The sequence below is a fragment of the Pelophylax lessonae genome, assembly GCF_965119305.1.
Source record: "Pelophylax lessonae genome assembly, chromosome: 6".
Classification (NCBI taxonomy): domain Eukaryota; kingdom Metazoa; phylum Chordata; class Amphibia; order Anura; family Ranidae; genus Pelophylax; species Pelophylax lessonae.
This window is the reverse complement of record NC_138773.1, coordinates 66321085-66338966: the sequence shown is the minus strand read 5'-3', so window position 1 is coordinate 66338966 and position 17882 is coordinate 66321085. Positions and strand designations below refer to the sequence as shown.

Sequence of the window (17882 nt, the reverse complement as noted above, 5' to 3'; positions counted from 1 at the left end):
GCAGTAAAACTACGCCAGCTGGTCGGCAAGCGGTTTAAGGATGATCCATGACTGGTCAGCATGAGTGTTTTCCCTTTGTTTTACTAAATAATCTGCTTTACCTTTGGTCTTTTTGACAGTAAAAACAGGCCAACCTACATCAATCAGGTGTCTTCCTGTCCAAGTGAAAGGCACAGACGCAGCTTCCAGAGAAGCGAGGGCTTCCCTCTGTTCTAAAGCCAGGATGTGAAGAGGGTAATGAGTTAATGCTTGGCTAAGGCTGCATGCGGAATGGCCAATTTGTAGCGGAGCCCTGGGGCACTCGCTGTGCTAGTGCATTATCTCCTTCACTCATGCAGAAATGACGATGATGATGGTGATGGGGGTCTAGCACACACAAACATCTGCTGGATTCTCTGACATCGATATGTTTTGGCCCCTTTGGAAATATGAACGTGGAGTGCTGGGCGACTCTCAGAGAAAGCATATAGCACAAGAAAAAAAAAAAAGCTTTTGATATCAGAAGGGAATTGGCAGTCCGATGGGATTAAACACAGCTGTGACTTTCACTGGACAGGAATATGAAGCAGAGCAACCTGGGAAGTTCCATTCCTCTAATACACAGAGGCAATGGGTAAAAAAAGGAGGGTTATGCTTTGGAAATGATCCAATCTAATTGAAAAGAGACAGGACAGTTGCAGATCAGTACCTGGCACCCTTATAAACTATGTTTCTGGGCTCAGATTCCCTTTGCTACATCATGCATATCACACAAAGCTCAGAGTGTAAGGAAAGCCTCCACTGGGGTGGGTTTTATAAAAAGGCAAATAGACTTTGCAAGTGCAGTTGCACTCATTTTCTTCAGAACTTAGTAAATGCGGTAAAGCTCTGCTGATTCCATCATCCAATCGCGTGTCAAAAGTTTGTTTTTAATATTAATCACTTCCTTACCGCTGGCCGTCATATGATGTCCAGGGCTTTAAGTGGGGATATCTGAATGATGGGTGCAGCTGCAGGCATCATTCAGACACCATTTTTTTCCGCTGGCGATTCCCTGCACCATAAGAACAATCATAGCTGCTTGTTAGTTTTTACAGGCGGTGGGGGGGTGACAACCCCCGGGACACCCCCCCCCCCCCCCACCGCTTCTACCGACTCACCCGTGCGATCGGCGAGCCGGAGAAGGAAGGACGTTTCACCATAGAGTCTGCAGAGGACCAGGTGGTCCCCGGCAGTCACTAACTCTGAGGCCCTCTATAGCCGAAAATCGTTTTTTTAAATTTTATTTTAGGCTTTCGAGCCTGTAGGAGAGATCTGAGGTCTTATTGAGCCCAGATCTCCCTATAAAGAGGACCTGTCATTCACTATTCCTATTACAAGGGATGTTTACATTCCTTGTGATAAGAATTAAAAAAAAAAAACAGTGATTAAAAAAAACATTTAAGGGAAAGTGTAAAAAAAAAAAAAATAATTTTTTTTTAAAGTGCCCCTGTCCCCGGGTGCTCGCACGCAGAAGCGAACGCATGCATACGTCGCGGCCACATATGTAAACAGCGTTCAATCCATACATGTGAGGTATCGCCATGAACGTTAGAGCGAGAGCAACAATTCTAGCCCAAGACCTTCTCTAACTCTAAACTGCTAACCTGTAAAAAAATGTTAAAGCGTTGCCTATGGAGATTTTTAATTACCAAAGTTTGGCCTGTGCGCAATTTTAAAGCATGACATGTTGGGTATCTATTTATTCGGCGTAACATCATCTTTCACATTAAAGAAAAAAAAATGGGCTAACTTAAGTGGTTTTCTTTTCTTTAATTCATAAAAAACGTTTCTTCCGCAAAAAATCGCGTTTGAAAAATTTCTGCGCAAATACCGTGTGACATAAAAAGTTGCAATGACCTCTATATTATTCCCTAGAGTCTCTGCTAATATATATATATATATATATATATATATATATATATATATATATATATAAAAATAATGTTTGGGGGTTCTGAGTAATTTTCTAGCAAAAAAATGATATAATTTTTACATGTGGGAGCAGTGCCAGAAATGGCCCGGTATGGAAGTGGTTAAACATATTAATATTTTTTTATTCCTTGCACCTGATTTGACATTCTTTACAAAGTGAAGCTCTACCATATTTAAATTTACTAAAAAAAAAAAAAAACCCAGGGAAACTGCACTTGCAAAGCACACAGTCTATTTGCCTTTAGTTAATTGCCTAATGGATGTGGATTTTTTTTTTACTTGCATCAGATCTGCCCAACATTTAGTAATCTGAATTACAAATTTTCACATTCAAATGTTTGATGATCTTAGGAATGGGACATAAAAACTTTTTTGTATGAAAGCGTTTTAGGTTTTTTTTTTCTTTTTTTTTTTTACAGTGTAATGCGACCCTTTGGGATGCTTAAAACACTTAGTATGGGTCTTCTTTAAAGAGCAAGGGTTCAGTGCCCAGCTACATTTTCACTACCGTTTGATGTCCCCCTACACATAAACCACTACTACAGCTGTGAAAAGCCCAGCTTGGTTTGTCAGACAAGCTACTGTTGTCACCAGCCCGAGTAAGCTCTCCATTAATTGCTATGGTGAATCCACTAGAGTGCATGGGATGCAATACTTCTGTGTCCTGCACCTCCTCCTGAAGATCTTATAGGCTGGTGACATCAGTAGCTTGGCCAAATACAGAAGCTTCACAGGACCCCTATGTGATGGAGGGGAGATCAGAGCTCTTGAATGAAACTACATCTTAAAGAAGACCATTCCTGAGAAGAAAAAATAAATAAAATTGGAGGCGGTCCGTGCTTCTCGCCTCATGTATATTCGATCTGGATGAGTGACTCCAAGCATACTAAAGCCAGAAAAAGTCAGCATTAAAGCCAGGCAGCATTTTTAGGTGGTCAACAGTAGCAGCCCCCGTATTTGTCTCAATTGTTAACTTTAAAAATATACTAGAAACCATGATATAGACACTCATTTGTTTACATGTCCTTAACAAGCAGTAAATGTGCTTTACATAAACCCTCACTGACTTCTGTAGCTACAAGTACTGTGGGGCGATTCCCCATAAAGTTTACAACAGAAGCACTGAAGTCATCAAGTCCTTCTCTTGGCAGTTCAGCCACCCTACTCCTTTTCCCTGCAATGACTCCCAACTCAGCTGCTCCTGCTCACAATTGCAGTAGTTACTCATTCGCTTAAGATGGATACACACTATAAGATTTTCTGAAGACTTTTTCCTTCAGATTTACCTTTTCTATGTAGTGCAAGGGCCTGCCAGATTGCATACAAATTGAAAGTTTTTAGGTTTGACCTCATATTATATGGTTTGGTAAGTCTAAAGGAAAAAGTCTTCAGAAAATCTTATAGTGTGTATGGCCCATTAGCTTGCTCTGTGTTACAGATAAGAAGGCTGCTGGAGTCACTGCTGGGGGTGGGAGGGACTGAACCACTAAAAGTGTTACCCCAGCATTTCAGATTCATGATATGCGCCTGCTGTACCATGTACTTGCTGTTCTCTTTGTATTGGAGAATGGTAAGTAGGAGGGCTTCTGCTAGAAGGGTCCTCCAGGTGCCGTATACATTCAGGATCATCCAAGGTACGAGCATAGCAAAGCTGACAGGCACTCGAGCAGCAGACTATGGATAGAAAAAGATATGCAGAGAAAGGGGTTTCTAAGTACTGCATGTCAGCAATTTTATTAAAAGGCAACTGTTAAAAACATTTAAAGGTTTACAGAGCCAACAGGCTCATCAATGTATGCAGTCCTCCTGAGATAGTCTTCCCTGTCACTGTGCCGGCCAGCAGCTGCAGGAACCGGGGGCCTGGAGGAGCAAGATGGCTGCCACACTTCCTGAAACCACAGTGGAACACAGGGGGCGGAAGTGACGGCAGCAAGCGGAGGTGACTAGTTTCAGAGCATACTCAAAGGCTCCTACTACGAGCATGCTCTGAAACTAGTCACCACACCTTGCTTACGTCACTTCCGCCCCCAAGTGCTCCATGGTGGTTTCAGGAGGTGCGGCAGCCATCTTGCTCCTTCAGACCCTCAATTCCTGCAGCTGCTGGCCAGCACAGTGATGGGAAAGACCATCTCAGGAGGACATCATACATTGATGAGACTGTTGACTCTGTAAACCTGAATATGTTTCTAACCGTTGCCTTTTAATAACATTTCTGACATACTGCACTTAGAAACACCTTTCTCTGCATATCTTTGTTAGCTTTGTGTTGCTTCCCTTGTGTGAAAGTCCCTGGTGTTCCTTCCAGTCCCCTCTGCTTTCCTATTAAAAACTGACCACACTAAGCAGGGGAACACAGCGTGGTCAGTTCTCTAGCTGTGCTGGGAACTCAACCTGCTCTCCTCCAATGATCAGACTTGTCCCGACAAACCCTTCCTTCACAGCCTTTCACTGAGTACACAGTGTACTGTTGCTTCTCCTCTCCCAGCTCCTATGCAGCGGAGAACAGACGGAATATAATCACTTATAAAAGAAAAAAAAAAAGGGAAAAATGTATTTATAATTTTTTATATATCTATACACAAATCTTTTGCCTCTTATTTCAAATTTAAACTGAATGGGTTGTTTTACAAGGTGATCATTCACAATCACTATAAATGACTCTAGAACTTCTGCTGTGAACTTTGAGAATGTATTGAATCACATTGCCTGCAGCTACAGAGGTCAATGAGGGCTTAATAAAAAAAAAAATGATATATGCAGCAGGTAAAATAAGTATTGAACAGGTCACCATTTTTCTACGTAAATATATTTATAAAAAGGTGCTATTGACATGAAATGTCCACTACATGTCAGTAACAACCCATGCAATCCATACATACAAAGAAACCAAAACAAATAAGTTCATAAATAAAGTTAGGTGTAATAAAATGAAATGACACAGGGAAAAAGTATTGAACACATGAAGAAAAGGAATAGAAAAGCCAAGACACCAGCTGAAATGGATCAGTAATTAGAAAGCAATCCTGTCCCTTGTCAGTGCAAATTAATATCAGCTGATTCAGTCTAAACTGATGGCCTATAAAAATGTGTCTCATTACCAAGGTGTTACACAAGAAACATCTCATGGTGGGTAAAAACAAAGAGCTCTCTCAAGACCTTCGCAACCTTACTGTTGCAAAACATACTGATGGCATTCGTTACATAAGGATTTCTAAATTTCTGAATGTTCCCGTGAGCACTGTTAGGGCCATAATCCAGAAGTGGAAAGAACATAATTTCACCATAAACCGGCCTTGACTAGGTTCTCCTCAAGATTTCTGACAGAGGAGTGAAAAGAATTATCGGAAGAGTTGTTCAAGAGCCAAGGACCACTTGTGGAGAGATTTAGAAATGGAATTAGCAGGTTCAATTGTTTCAAAGAAAACAATAAGTAATGCACTCAACCGGCACGGCCTGTATGCACGCAGCTCACCACGCTGAAGAAAAAGCATGTTGAAGCTCATTTAAAGTTTGCTGCACAACATTTAGACAAGCCTGTGAAATATACTAGGAGAAAATAGTCCGGTCAGATGAGCCCAATTATACTCTTTGGATGCCATAATACACACCATGTTTGGAGGTAAAATGGCACTGCGCATCACCCCAAAAACACCATACCACTAGTGAAGTTTGGAGGTGGGAACATTATGATGGCTGTTTTTCAGTATACGGTACTGGCAAACTTCATGTCATTGAAGGAAGGTTGAATAGAAAAATGTACCAAGATTTTCTTGTTAAAAATCTGCTTCCATCTACCATGATGATGAAGATGAAACGAGGGTGGACATTTCAGCAAGACAATAATCCCAAACATTCCATTTTAATGCACAACTTTGTGCCGGTTCACATTGTTACGATGTGGGAACCCTGCAAATCCACTGCGGGCTCCCGCTTCGCCCCCGACTTGCAGGCAGTTTACACTGCTATATGGGAACTGCTGGAGGTGTCAATGCAAATGTAATAACCCCCCCCCCCCCCAGATTAGTTCGCATATCACAGTGTGAACTGTCAATTCGGACAGGAATCGGATCACATGGATGTGAACACCCATGCGATCCAATTCTGGCGCGGACCAGAAAAAGGGTCCTGCACGACAGGTCCGAATGCGATGCGAATTCAGCCATACAATCTGTATGGCTAAATTCATATCGCATAGACATCGCCTGTGATTTGCATAGCGGTGGGGTGTGAATCACATGCGATGTCTGACATCGCTATAGTGTGAATCGGCACTACATTTCTGAACTTATTTGTTTTGGTTTCTTTGTATGTATGGATTGCATTGGTTGTTACCGACACGTGTTAAAAATGTCATGTCAATAGCACCTTTAGAAAAATATATTTACCTAGAACAAAGGTGACGTGTTCAATACTTATTTTACCCTCTGTATATACAGTATATTTGTACCTGAGTGTCCATAGCCTAATCACAGGTTCTTTTTAATCTCAAAGAAATGTTTAGGGCACAGATCTATTCATTAACTGCAAAGTGATATCTGCTATCATGTTCACTTTCTAGGGATATTCAATAAAATCACAAGCTTCAGATTAGGAGTAAAACCCATATTTGTTGTTATCGTTTGGACTTGACAGGAAAACAAATGCTACAACATTGATATACAAATAGTAGGCAACTTGCTTGTCCAAAAAAATTCACAGTCCTCTTGCACCAGGGGAATTCGGCTTAAATTTTTAGCCACAAGTCTTCATGGTCAACTTAGTCAATGCATCCAAGAGATTAACGTACGTTCTAGGCCTCAAGATGAAACGTGCATAAAGGAAAAACTTTTCTGGATACCCTTGTTTCTATTGCAGCATGGGAAAATGAATAAGACTAATTTGCTAGGGTACTAAGGGTAACAAGAAAAGCTATACCTTCAAAGACTCCACCCTGGAGGCCTTAGTCTTTTGGCTTACTGATGAATAAACAAGACACAGACAACAGGCCCTCTGTAAACAGTGAGGCCTAGTCACACACGCTGGATCAGACATACAGTACTCAGCAAGATGGCTGCTATAATAACGCAAAGTAAAAGGGTTGGTGGGGTGAGCAGTGTGGCCAGGCCACCCTAGGGAAGCTTACAGTGGAACAGCTGAGAGCTGTAGGTACCCCGGGAAACACAGGCAGCCATTTCATCAGTCTTTCATCTCCAGTTGCTCATACTCAGCATTAATGAAGGAAAATCCTTCAAATTCTGATTGGTCGAGGTTCCTGATGACCTCCTGGTCAGGTGGCGTTAGCACTGGTGGATGGCGGGTGAAAAACCGGTCGAAGTTCTCAGCATTTCGGCCGCACTATGGAAGGAGGGGGGGGGGGGAAAGAAAAACAAACCATGGGAAATGTAAAAAAAAAATAATAATCATAAAAAAAATAAAAACAAAATTGTGAAAGAAAGGAAGTCTGAAGAAAGGAGAGGTACTTGATACAGAGACGTAGAGTGCGTAGAGATTTTTAATGGCTTCAGATAAGATATGATTTAGAACATTCTCTTTAAATAATACCAAGGACTGTTTTTGGAACTCTGTACTTCTTCAGCTTGGAAAGTCAGGTTACACTTAGATTGGACAGTTTACTTTACTAGATTTACTTATCACTAGGGTAGCGGAAGGGCCTGAGTAGAAATTAAATGGACTTTCTAGGTAAACACCTAGAAAAAGAACAAATCCCCTACAGTCTGTGCTGCCCTATAACCAATGAGGAGATAACGTCCACTCTCCAGTGCACAACACATTTCAAGGGTTCCTTTAAGGCAACATAAACTGAGTTTGTGGACCATGTGTGAAAAGTTTTTTTCTGGGGTGCTCAATAAAGGAGTATAAAAAGGAAACCCAGTGGTATGGTCCAGGATACCCAATCAGCTTATATTGTGAGGAATGAAAGCCTAAAATAATTTAGTCAGTTGCTATGGCAGCTTCAATATAAAGCATACATGTGCATTGAACATATGTGAAAAATATGTGTTTACAGGAAGATCTCGGAGTTCCAGCACAAACGTTACCATTTATAAATCTCTAAGGTTTAAGCACTACTTGTACATCCATCCAGATTTCACAGCTATAAATGTTTTGTTTTAATTATGGAAGCGAAAGCTTAAGGGAGATTGAAAGACAAAGTTTCCTTTTTAATTTTGGATAGCGTAGGAGGTGATTAAAACCCCTGTGAGGAATTTATTTCCCCAATTATGTCCCATTGGGGAGATTTCCTTTCAGTTTCTGTCCTGTAGACACAACAGAAGTGATGGGTATTATATTGAAAGTGAGAAATATTCTCTCTTATACAGCTGTCATCGGATCAAGTTTCCAAGATGTTCCTGTTCCGATGACAACTCAATGTTTTGGATTTGCTATCATCTCCAGTCTCAATGTCAATCGGCATTGGAACAAATAGAAAGAATAAAGCAGGAACAGATATTAAAAAAAAAAAAACTGACAGAGGTCCTAACCCTTCCTAAAACTTTCCAAACTTAAAATGTTGGAATTTAGATATACTTTCAATATAGTAGTGCAGGCAGAAATGCTTAAGAGCAAGCAACTGATGTACAAACTCCACATGCTGTTCAATAGAAGAGCTCTAAAGCAATTGGACTTCGAACTCTGTCTTAATACCTAGAAACAAAAATTCCACAAGAACAAGGCAAATCATGCATGCCAAAAATGCCCACGCATCAAGTACAAGATCAAAAGCATTGTAATGAATGGGCTCCTATCATTTCTTTTTGTTCAAATGATAATCTTCAAATCTGAAGCCATTCAGACTCCCTTACATTGAAAGCAGCATAGACATGAGCAGAACATGGAGACAACATAAAAGACATGGGAATTCCGAAAAGGAAATGTGGTGACATGGTGTGATTCAGGGCTAGACTGTCACAGGAAGTTAAAAACTTTAAACTTTAGTGCCCAAAAGCTGCCAAACAATGGTGGGAATGGCAGATTTTGATCTATGCTTCAAACAACACAACTGATATACCCAGATGGTTAGATCTACTGTAGATACAAAGGTACTCTTTACTTAAACAAAATGTTGAATTGTTGCCTACAACAACTAATTAGACCCTAGCTGTTTCGGACATGAAACTGAAAACTGGTACCCGATCGGTTGATATCTGAAACTTGGACTTTTTCTTTTTTTAAATGGCGCCCAACTGTAATGATGTTTCATTAAACTTTCCTGTGACAAAAACAATAAAGACAGACTGGTGGGCTGACCAGGTGAACAGAGTGTGAGTATTTCTCAGGGAGAATAGATACCATGGTGGACACAATTCTAACATGAATGTTTTTATGGTTTAACTAGTTACAGAAAATGTAATTCAATTACAAATCACCTTCTAAAAACAGACTTTCCATATTGCATCAAGTAAATGGAAACTGCTTTGTTAAGGCTTTTTCTTCTGACCAGATCCTGGAGCACATGGAACTTTCTTGCCTGAGATAATAGCTTCAGCCATAACAACATTTTTTCTTTAATGCGCACCAAGAGGCAAGTCTAACAAAACCTTACATTTCAGAATTTACTAAATGTTTTTTGAGTCAATTGTATCTCCTGCGGATTCTGGTGATGAGATCTCCAACCCCCAACTGAGGAAATTACAGTTTTTTTTTTTTTCATGATTCCTTATGCTTCTATTTTATATCCTGGAAAATGAAGTAGCAAGAGTGGAACACCCTTGTTGGGCTTCACAAAGGTAACCCAATTTAGGTAAGCCCCATAACTGCAACAGAGAGATATTGTTGCCTATACTAGGATACAGAGAATTAGGGGGGCTTTTAAGCTACTGAAACATTGGCTTTGGGTTGCATGGTTCTTTAAAACCTAGAGTTCCTCCATGTCTCTTAACGAATGTGGAAATCCCTGGAAATGATCTTGGTTAAAGGCACAGAGGCTTATCCAAATTGTAACTGTTCTTAAAGTGGCTCCCCAGGGAAAGAGAGAAACGAATTATAAGTATTAGATGAGGGAGTCTCTTCAGCTTGTGAAGTGGAAAGTGATCGGAATGACTTGTTGATGGTCCTTAAGAAAAGTACGTCCATGGAGACACAGAGAAATTAACAATTATCTGGAAAAGTACCACTCCTAATAATTGGTCTCGTTTCAGCATGGTAAATCATGGTCGGCCATTTTAAGGAGATAAAATTCATCTTGGTGGTGGAAAACCTTCTATATGTTGGTGTCACTTAACCAATCTTTGTATAATTGTTGTGTTTTGCATTGTTAGAGGTTATAGGCTCTGAAAATGTAGCACTTCTGCACTGTGCTGTTAAAACAGCAGGGGAAATTTTTTTCTTTTTTTTTTTCCAATTCCTTAAGATCAAAGATTTTTAATACTTACTACATGCTGCCCTCACTACTCTTTAAAAACATTAAGAGCACTGGAGTAAGATCAGGGATTGTTTCTTCCATTAACAGGGTGACCATCTTGGCTCAGATAGCAGTGTTTAAGTTGCTATGAAGCCAAGGCCTTACCTTGTCCCAGAACCCAAAGCCACCTCTCTCCACTATGAACAACAATTAACAGAACCTGCAGCAGGCCTAGATGCAACCTTAGTTTAGTGATGGGGCAGGGCTTGGGGGGCTATATGTACAGTGGATGCCTCAATTGGTAATAAGAAGGGACAAGTGCAATCTTAGTAAAGCTGCTGTTTACCACAGTTTTTCAGCACATGATCCTTCAATACGCTTGGCTAAGAGCACAATGGTGGATGGCTTTGCAGAAAAAAATATCTGGCAACAACCTCAGACCATGTATACATGGACACCTGAATGATTTGCAGTATTTGGCAGAGCACAGTACACCTGAAGGAAGAGAGCTGAAAGTCACCTAGTGAAGCAAATCTTCCATACACTAAGATGGATACTAAAGAGGTAATCATGACCAGCAATGTCTGGCCATCTCCAGTGCTTGTCAAACAATGGTGTTCTCACTTCTCAACTTAAGGCAGGATGTGACCACTGTGCAACTTGACAAAGATGGGTCATGTGTACGTTCCCTTAAGCTGACCATACACTACTATACAATCTTCTTTAGATCTATTATCAACTATGTAGTGCAGGGGCTTGCCTGATTTAAAACCAAATTAGTTTTAGTTTTGTCGATATATTAGCTACATCACCAACCTTATCTGTAGATATTGCCAAAATCCTCCTCTCTGCGCCTCCCAAGACATCAAGCTCTCTAGCTCCATTGTTACCTCCTCCCATGCTCTCCTACAGGACTTTTCTATAACCTCTCCCATGCTCTGGAACTCCCTACCCCAGTAAGCCTGGTCAGCTCCTATCCTGTCTGCTTTTAGGCGATCCTTGAAAAATAATTTATTCAGGGAAGCCTACCCCACCTTCTCCAAAAAACATTACTTGGGTCACCTCCATCAGATCATCCCCCTGCAGCTATTACCTTTTGTAACACCCCCCTCTCTCTCCCTTTAGCTTATAATCTCCATGGGCAGGGCCCTCCTTTTCCTTTTGTATTGAACTGTGTTGGAATTGTACTGTCCCATTTTATACTGTAAATTGCTGCTCAAACTGTTAGAGATAAATAAATCCTGTATTATAATAATAATAAATTATTAAAGGGGTTCTAAAGTAAAAATTTTTTTAACAAAAATAAAAAAACATGTCATACTTACCTGCTCTGTGCAGTGGTTTTTGCACAGAGCAGCCAAATCCTCCTCGTCTCAGGTCCCCTGGCGGCAATCCTGGCTCTTTCGCTTCATCCACTGCCCCTGCTTTTTATAGAGGTACTCATGCGTGCTCGCTCCAGAGCCTTCCAGCCTGTGTCCATAGACACAGACAGTGGGGCACAGTCCTGCCCCCTGCTCCCTCATCACAGTGTTTGATTAACAGCAGAGGGAGCCAATGGCTCCCGCCGCTGTGGATCTGCCCTGTGAGGAGGGACAGAGCAGAGAGAGCCACTGCTCTTGTGCACATCAGTGGATCGCCATGGGCTCAGATAAGTATAAGGGGGGGATACAGGTGATAGAATGCATGAAGGTAAAAAAAAAAAATAACTTCAGCTTTTAGATCCACTTTAAATATTATGGGTAATTTGAATAAGATTGTACAATCGGATTTTATAGTGTATGGCAAGTTTTTAGTAAGTCATAAACCATAAACAATCACTAGAGGAAAGACTTTCAGCGGAGGGTCAGGCCAAATATTTTTGTGGAAAGAGGTAATGCTTAAAAAGAAATCCATTTTGGCAAAAAATATATTACAAAATGTCATAATTTGATAAATATACAGAATACATGGATGAGATTTTTCACAAGTGACAGACACTCCAAGTGCATACAATGAACTGCCATCCCTATGGTTAGGATACATTGGCATCATTGTTCAGCACAGTTTAAGCGTTGCACTGTTCAATGAACCTTTGAGTAGTGTTCCTGCTGAGTATACTGGCACTGCCAAAACAAGGTAGTAAAAGTCTATAGTACTTGTTACAGCTACTTGCATCAACCTGCATTTAACAGTCCCCTATGTACAGCAGACGCCTCGCCTGTTGGTTTCAGTGAACAGTGACAGTGCAGCTCTGCTAAATTGGGGATAAATAGAGCTTTACGACAACAGGGTTCTGTGTTTGCCTTTTAAACTGTACTTGGAATAAAAGTGCAAAGTTAGGGGCTGCTGTTTGCATAGCACACCAGCTGCTACTTTTCACTGGTTAAGGAAATAAAGGGTCACTTTATTTTCCAGGCTTGGAATCTTATTCCAACAACGATTTTGTGTGTTAAAGCGAATGTAAAGACTCTCTTTTTTTCCCTATAAAAATAACAAACATGTCATACTTACCTGCTCTGTTGCAGTGGATTTGCACAGAGCAGGCCTGATTCTTCTCGGGTCCCTCTTCTGTGCTCCTGGCCCCTCCCTCCTGTTCAGTGCCCCCACAGCAAGCAGCTTGCTATGGGGGCACCCGAGCCGAGTCACAGCTCCCTGTGTCCATTCAGACACGGAGCCCCGTCGCACCCTCCTGATTGGCTAGCTGACTTTAACAGCGGTGGCAGCCAATGGCCCCGCTGCTGTGTCTTAGCCAATCAGGAGGGAGAATCTCGGACTGCTGAGACACTTGTGGACATCGCTGAACAGAGAGGGACCTCAGGTAAGTATTAGCGGGACTGCTGCAAACAGAAGGCTTTTTATCTTAATGCTTAGAATGCATTAAGATAAAAAACCTTCTGACCTTACATTTACTTTAATACTAAGTGACCTTTTTGGGGTCATTTAGCACTTGGCGGTCTAGCTTCTCCTTTTGTGCAAGTTGCACGTTTGTGCTCATCTGCCTGTGACAAACTGTCCCAGACATTCTGTGCCCACCAGAAGGTGCTAAATGGAACCGGAGGAGATTTGCAGCAAGAGCACAAGTGTAATGAATACACAGGGGAACGTCACTGCAAATGTGCTTCCAGGCTCCAATCCTCTGTACTCTTTTCAATCACTGGCCCTACACAAATGCAACTTATTGTTTCACTAGGCATTAGATCTAGGCTTCTTAACCCAATATGTGCAGCCACTAAACAGTGAATGTTGGGCAAGTTTCATGTAGAGTGGTACGTGTTATGTGGGCTTATTTTTCATTAAAGCTGAACTCTAGGCAGATATAAAAACCACCCTGAATAATGCAGGTAGGTATTCACTAATAATCATTAAATGCATTTTAAATGTAATTAATGTAAGTCAATATTTATCATTTGGTTTTAGCCTATTGTAGTTCCCTGCACAACAGAATTCAAAAGGGTAAAAGGAGAGGCAGCACTAGGAACCAACCAGGTGTACTGCATGCAAATATACTGACAAGGAATATGGTAACAGGAGCAAAAGAGCAGGCTGCCAAGCTCATCAGTTTACTGTTGCTCCTTCACTGTCCAATCACAGGCTGGGAGCATTGAGTTGACCAGGTTTTAATGTATAACTGCAGTAGAGGAAGGTAAGGTCACCAGTCGGGCTGTCCTGTATGCCATGCTGTGCAAAATTTAGGACTGAATAGACAAGAATACAAATCCTTTGGCCATAAATATAGTTTAATAGTAGCTTTGCCTGGAGTGCAACTTTAAAGAAATACAGGATAGTAGAAATAAAAAAAAATGAATGTCTGTGCTGTACAAATAACTGGGGTTCAAACTTCCACGCATGTCAGAAACTGACTGGTGGAGAAATTATGGTATTTAAAACTGACACTTTGGGAAGATTGGCTAAAACTGGAGCACTCTGAATCTGGTGCAGCTTTGCATGGTAGCCAATCAGCTTCTAACTTCAGCTTGTTCAATTAGGCTTTGACAATAAACTGGAAGCTGATTGGTTTCTGTGCAAAGCTGCACCAGATTTTACACTCTTCAATTTTATTAAATCAACCCATTTGATTAGTATGTTATGGAGGACCACAGGCTCCTTTTTGTCCACAAACAGGTAAGCAGTAGGGTTGCACCAATGCCGATACAAAACATTTGCACAAGCACTTGTGCAAATGCTCCGATACCTGAAACCTAAGCCTTGGCGGTGCAATTTGACCCCATACAAAATGAATGGGCCAAAATCTCAACTGCGAAGAACTGCATGTGATTTGAACTGGAATGCAGTATGATTCCTGTCCGAATCACATGCAGTTTTTCCCCACCGCTCCTGTGTGAACCCAAGCTTGTCAGTGATTTCAACCTTCGCTCACACAGGAGCAGTGTGGTAAACCACATGTGATTCAGACAGGAATCGCACCGCATTCTTGTTCAAATCACATGCAATTTTTTGCAGTGCGATTTGAGACCATTCATTTTGTATGGGCTAAAACTGCAAGCAAAGGTATCTTTGCTCGTACACACCGATAAAAAAACAGTATTGGTGCAACCCTAGTTCCCAGACTATCAGATGCATATGTATACTGTATATTTTGAATGTTCAAAGCCTGGCCACAGTTCTACTTTAGAGTTTACTTTAATTCCATTCCCTAGAACCAGATAGTCTGCGTTCATTTACTCCATTTAGTTTCTAGAAATAAAAAGCCCTGAAGCCCTGTATAAATGTCCTTCTTTGCCACAACAAAGGCAGCTTCTGCCACCCAATGTCCTTCTGTTGCCAAGATGTTGACGGCTTCTGCCGCCTAGTGTCCTTTTGTTGCTAGGATACAGGGGCTTCTGCCACCTAGTGTACTTCATTGCTAGGACACAAGTGGCTTCCGCCACCTAACATTGTGCTGTTGCTAGTGCGCAGGTGATTTGTGCCACCTAGCCTCCTTGTGTTGCTAGGATGCAGGTTGCTTCTGCCACCTTGTGTTCTTCATTGCCAGGATGCAGGCAACTTCTGCCACCTAGTGTCTTTGTTTTAGGATGCTAATGGCTTCTATCGCCTAGCCGCTTCCTGTTGCCAAGACAGACATCTGTTGCCGTCTACCATCCTTCATTGCTAAGAAGTCGATGGCTTCTGCTGCCTAGTGTCCTAGTGACCCGCTGATTGGCTCCCCCTGTAGTCAATTGGCGTGCACGCGTCCCCTACAGGTACATTGTTTCGTGGGACAAAGCCGACCTACCGCAATGTAAGTACGGTGGCTGATCAGCAAGTGGTTAATGAGAATGTCTGTCGCCTCCACAGCATCCTTGTTTGACCCTCCTGTGCCCCTCTCCCTCAGCACTGGGGTGAAATTAGCTGACTGATGGAGAGAAATTGAGGGCGAAGAGAAACATTGGAGTACAAGTCAGTACCAGTATGCAAAAGCGTATTTGCTTTGGAAGAATAAATCCCCTCTCACGTTTGGTGTCCTAGATATTGATGATGCTGTATTATGTAAAGCTATTAGAATAGCTTTTTACATTTTAGAATGGGGTGCCTCGAGACTGTCCATAATTTAAAGGGTGCCTTGAGATTGTCTATAATTTTAAAGGGTTCCTCGACAGAAAAACTATCAGAAACACTGCTGTAGTATACAGAAAATGCAGCTAAGATTTCAGTGAACTTTTAAAACAGATTTCTCCCAGATGCTTATAGGTATGTAGGTGAATGAGGGCTTGTTTTAAAGTGCATAGTTTAGAATATGTAATTACTTCAGTATGCAAATTCTAGGCACTGGATTACTTTAAAGTGGACACATTGCATTGCCCACCATAGTAACAAGCCTTGGTTGCTTTCATTTTTTATTTTGCCTTAAACCCTTTGTGTTCAAATGACTCAGCTGTGGCACACTAAAACCAAGAGGTGACAACCATCGAGATCTTAATGTCAACTGACTGAGCAATTAAAAATCTCCTGTCTTACAGAGGGGATGCGGCCAGGCACATGCCAATCTTTTACAGTTCTTCCATGAATATGTGACTTTTAAGAGAACCTTAAGAGAACCCAAATGCAAAAGCAATGCAAGAAGGCTCAAAGCCTCATATATCTAATGCAGTGGGTTGATTTCGTAAAGCTATAACGCACGTGTCATTTGTCATGGTGATTGTTATTTTTCTATAGAGTGAATAATAATTTTAGCTTCTGTTGCTGCAAATGTTTGCTGTAGCTTTGTGAATTCAACCTTCTAAGACAATCTGTTTAGGACCTAGAAATCAGGCTCATTCTCTCATTCTCCCATAATGCATTGGGAAAGAGAAATGGAAATTGTGAAGGACACAGATGGGGACAACTTTTTGGTTAGACTCTTAGATAAGTTAGGCCCTCAGAACTCATCCTCAGATACACATTTCTATTTTAATTATGAGGATGTTTTTTTTTTTTTTAACCGCAGCCATTTATGTGATTAAAACCACAAGCCGTATGCTGGGGCATTATGTAATAAATGCATACCGTTCTGCAGCGTATACCTTTCAGGAAGAAGCAGCAAAACAGATGGTGCATTTTTAATAAATCTAACTGCAAACTACAAAGATTGAATTATTCAGACTGCTGCTGTCTTGTAAACTGTCAGAATGCCTTAGCTTCTCCTGCTCACACTAAAATAGGTCACAGAAAGGCAAACCGGAGTCGGGGGGAGGGGTAAAAGCGGTCACGTGACCTCTCCTCCTCCTCACCCTCCATGTCAGCATTCCATAGACCTTCAAATGCTGAAAATCAGACAGGTGCACAGAAGATGCCAACTGCGCGGCAATAAATCCTCTTCCATCAGTTTTTCTACGGGCCATTTTAAAGGGATTAAAGTCACGAAGCAAAATACTCGAGTGACAAACCTCATGCAGAAGCTGCCATTCTCTGACTGTTCCTGCTCCCAAACTAGTATCAGGAGTCAGGGGGTGGCAGGTTTCATCTGCGCCTTCACACGCATTTTACTTCTACTTTAAAAAGGCAACACCTTCAGGTTTCTCTGTTCATAGGTTTTAATGTGTAAGCCTTAATACCCTTTAAGAGACATTGGGGGAGATTTACTAAAACTGGCACAAGCAAAATCTGGTGCAGCTATGCACAGTAACAAATCAGCTGCTAGGGTTTATTGGCAAAGCCTAACTGAATAAGCTGAAGTTAGAAGCTGATTGGTTACTTTGCACAGCTGCACCAGATTCTGTGTTTTATTAGGCCCTTTTCCCACAGCCCGTCCGGACTCAATTTTTCTCAGCGGGAGATCGATCCGCCGATCCCCAGCTGAGCAGGAGGATGACAGCTGTGTCTCCGCGCTGTGTGCAGAGACACAGCTGTCAGTTCCCCATACATCTCTATGGGGGAATCGGATGGGAACGGACCGTCGGTCGGATCCCATCCGCTGGACAGATGGAAAATAGGGTTTCCATCCGTCCAGATTTGACGGATCGGATGTCAGCGGACATGTCTCCGCTGACATCCGATGCCCCCATAGGGATGCATGGGGGGGGGGACCATTCAGATCCGCCAAAAAAACGGACAGGCGAAAATGAACAGTCCACCTGTGTGAAAGAGCCCTTAAATCTCCCCCTTGTTATCTTTCCTACAAAGGGCAAAGTGA

The 17882-nt window shown here is 41.7% G+C and overlaps 1 protein-coding gene across 1 annotated transcript in view; it reads right to left on the bottom strand.

The window, feature by feature from the left end:
• Positions 1–6540: 6540 nt before the first annotated feature.
• PRKCB (protein kinase C beta) overlaps positions 6541–17882 on the bottom strand; it is a 394269-nt gene continuing 382927 nt past the window's right edge. Inside the window, exon 17 of the mRNA XM_082260216.1 lies at positions 6541–7287. Coding sequence (XP_082116342.1) covers positions 7129–7287 — 159 coding nt within the window. The 3' untranslated portion in view covers positions 6541–7128. The remainder of the gene's footprint in view (positions 7288–17882) is intronic.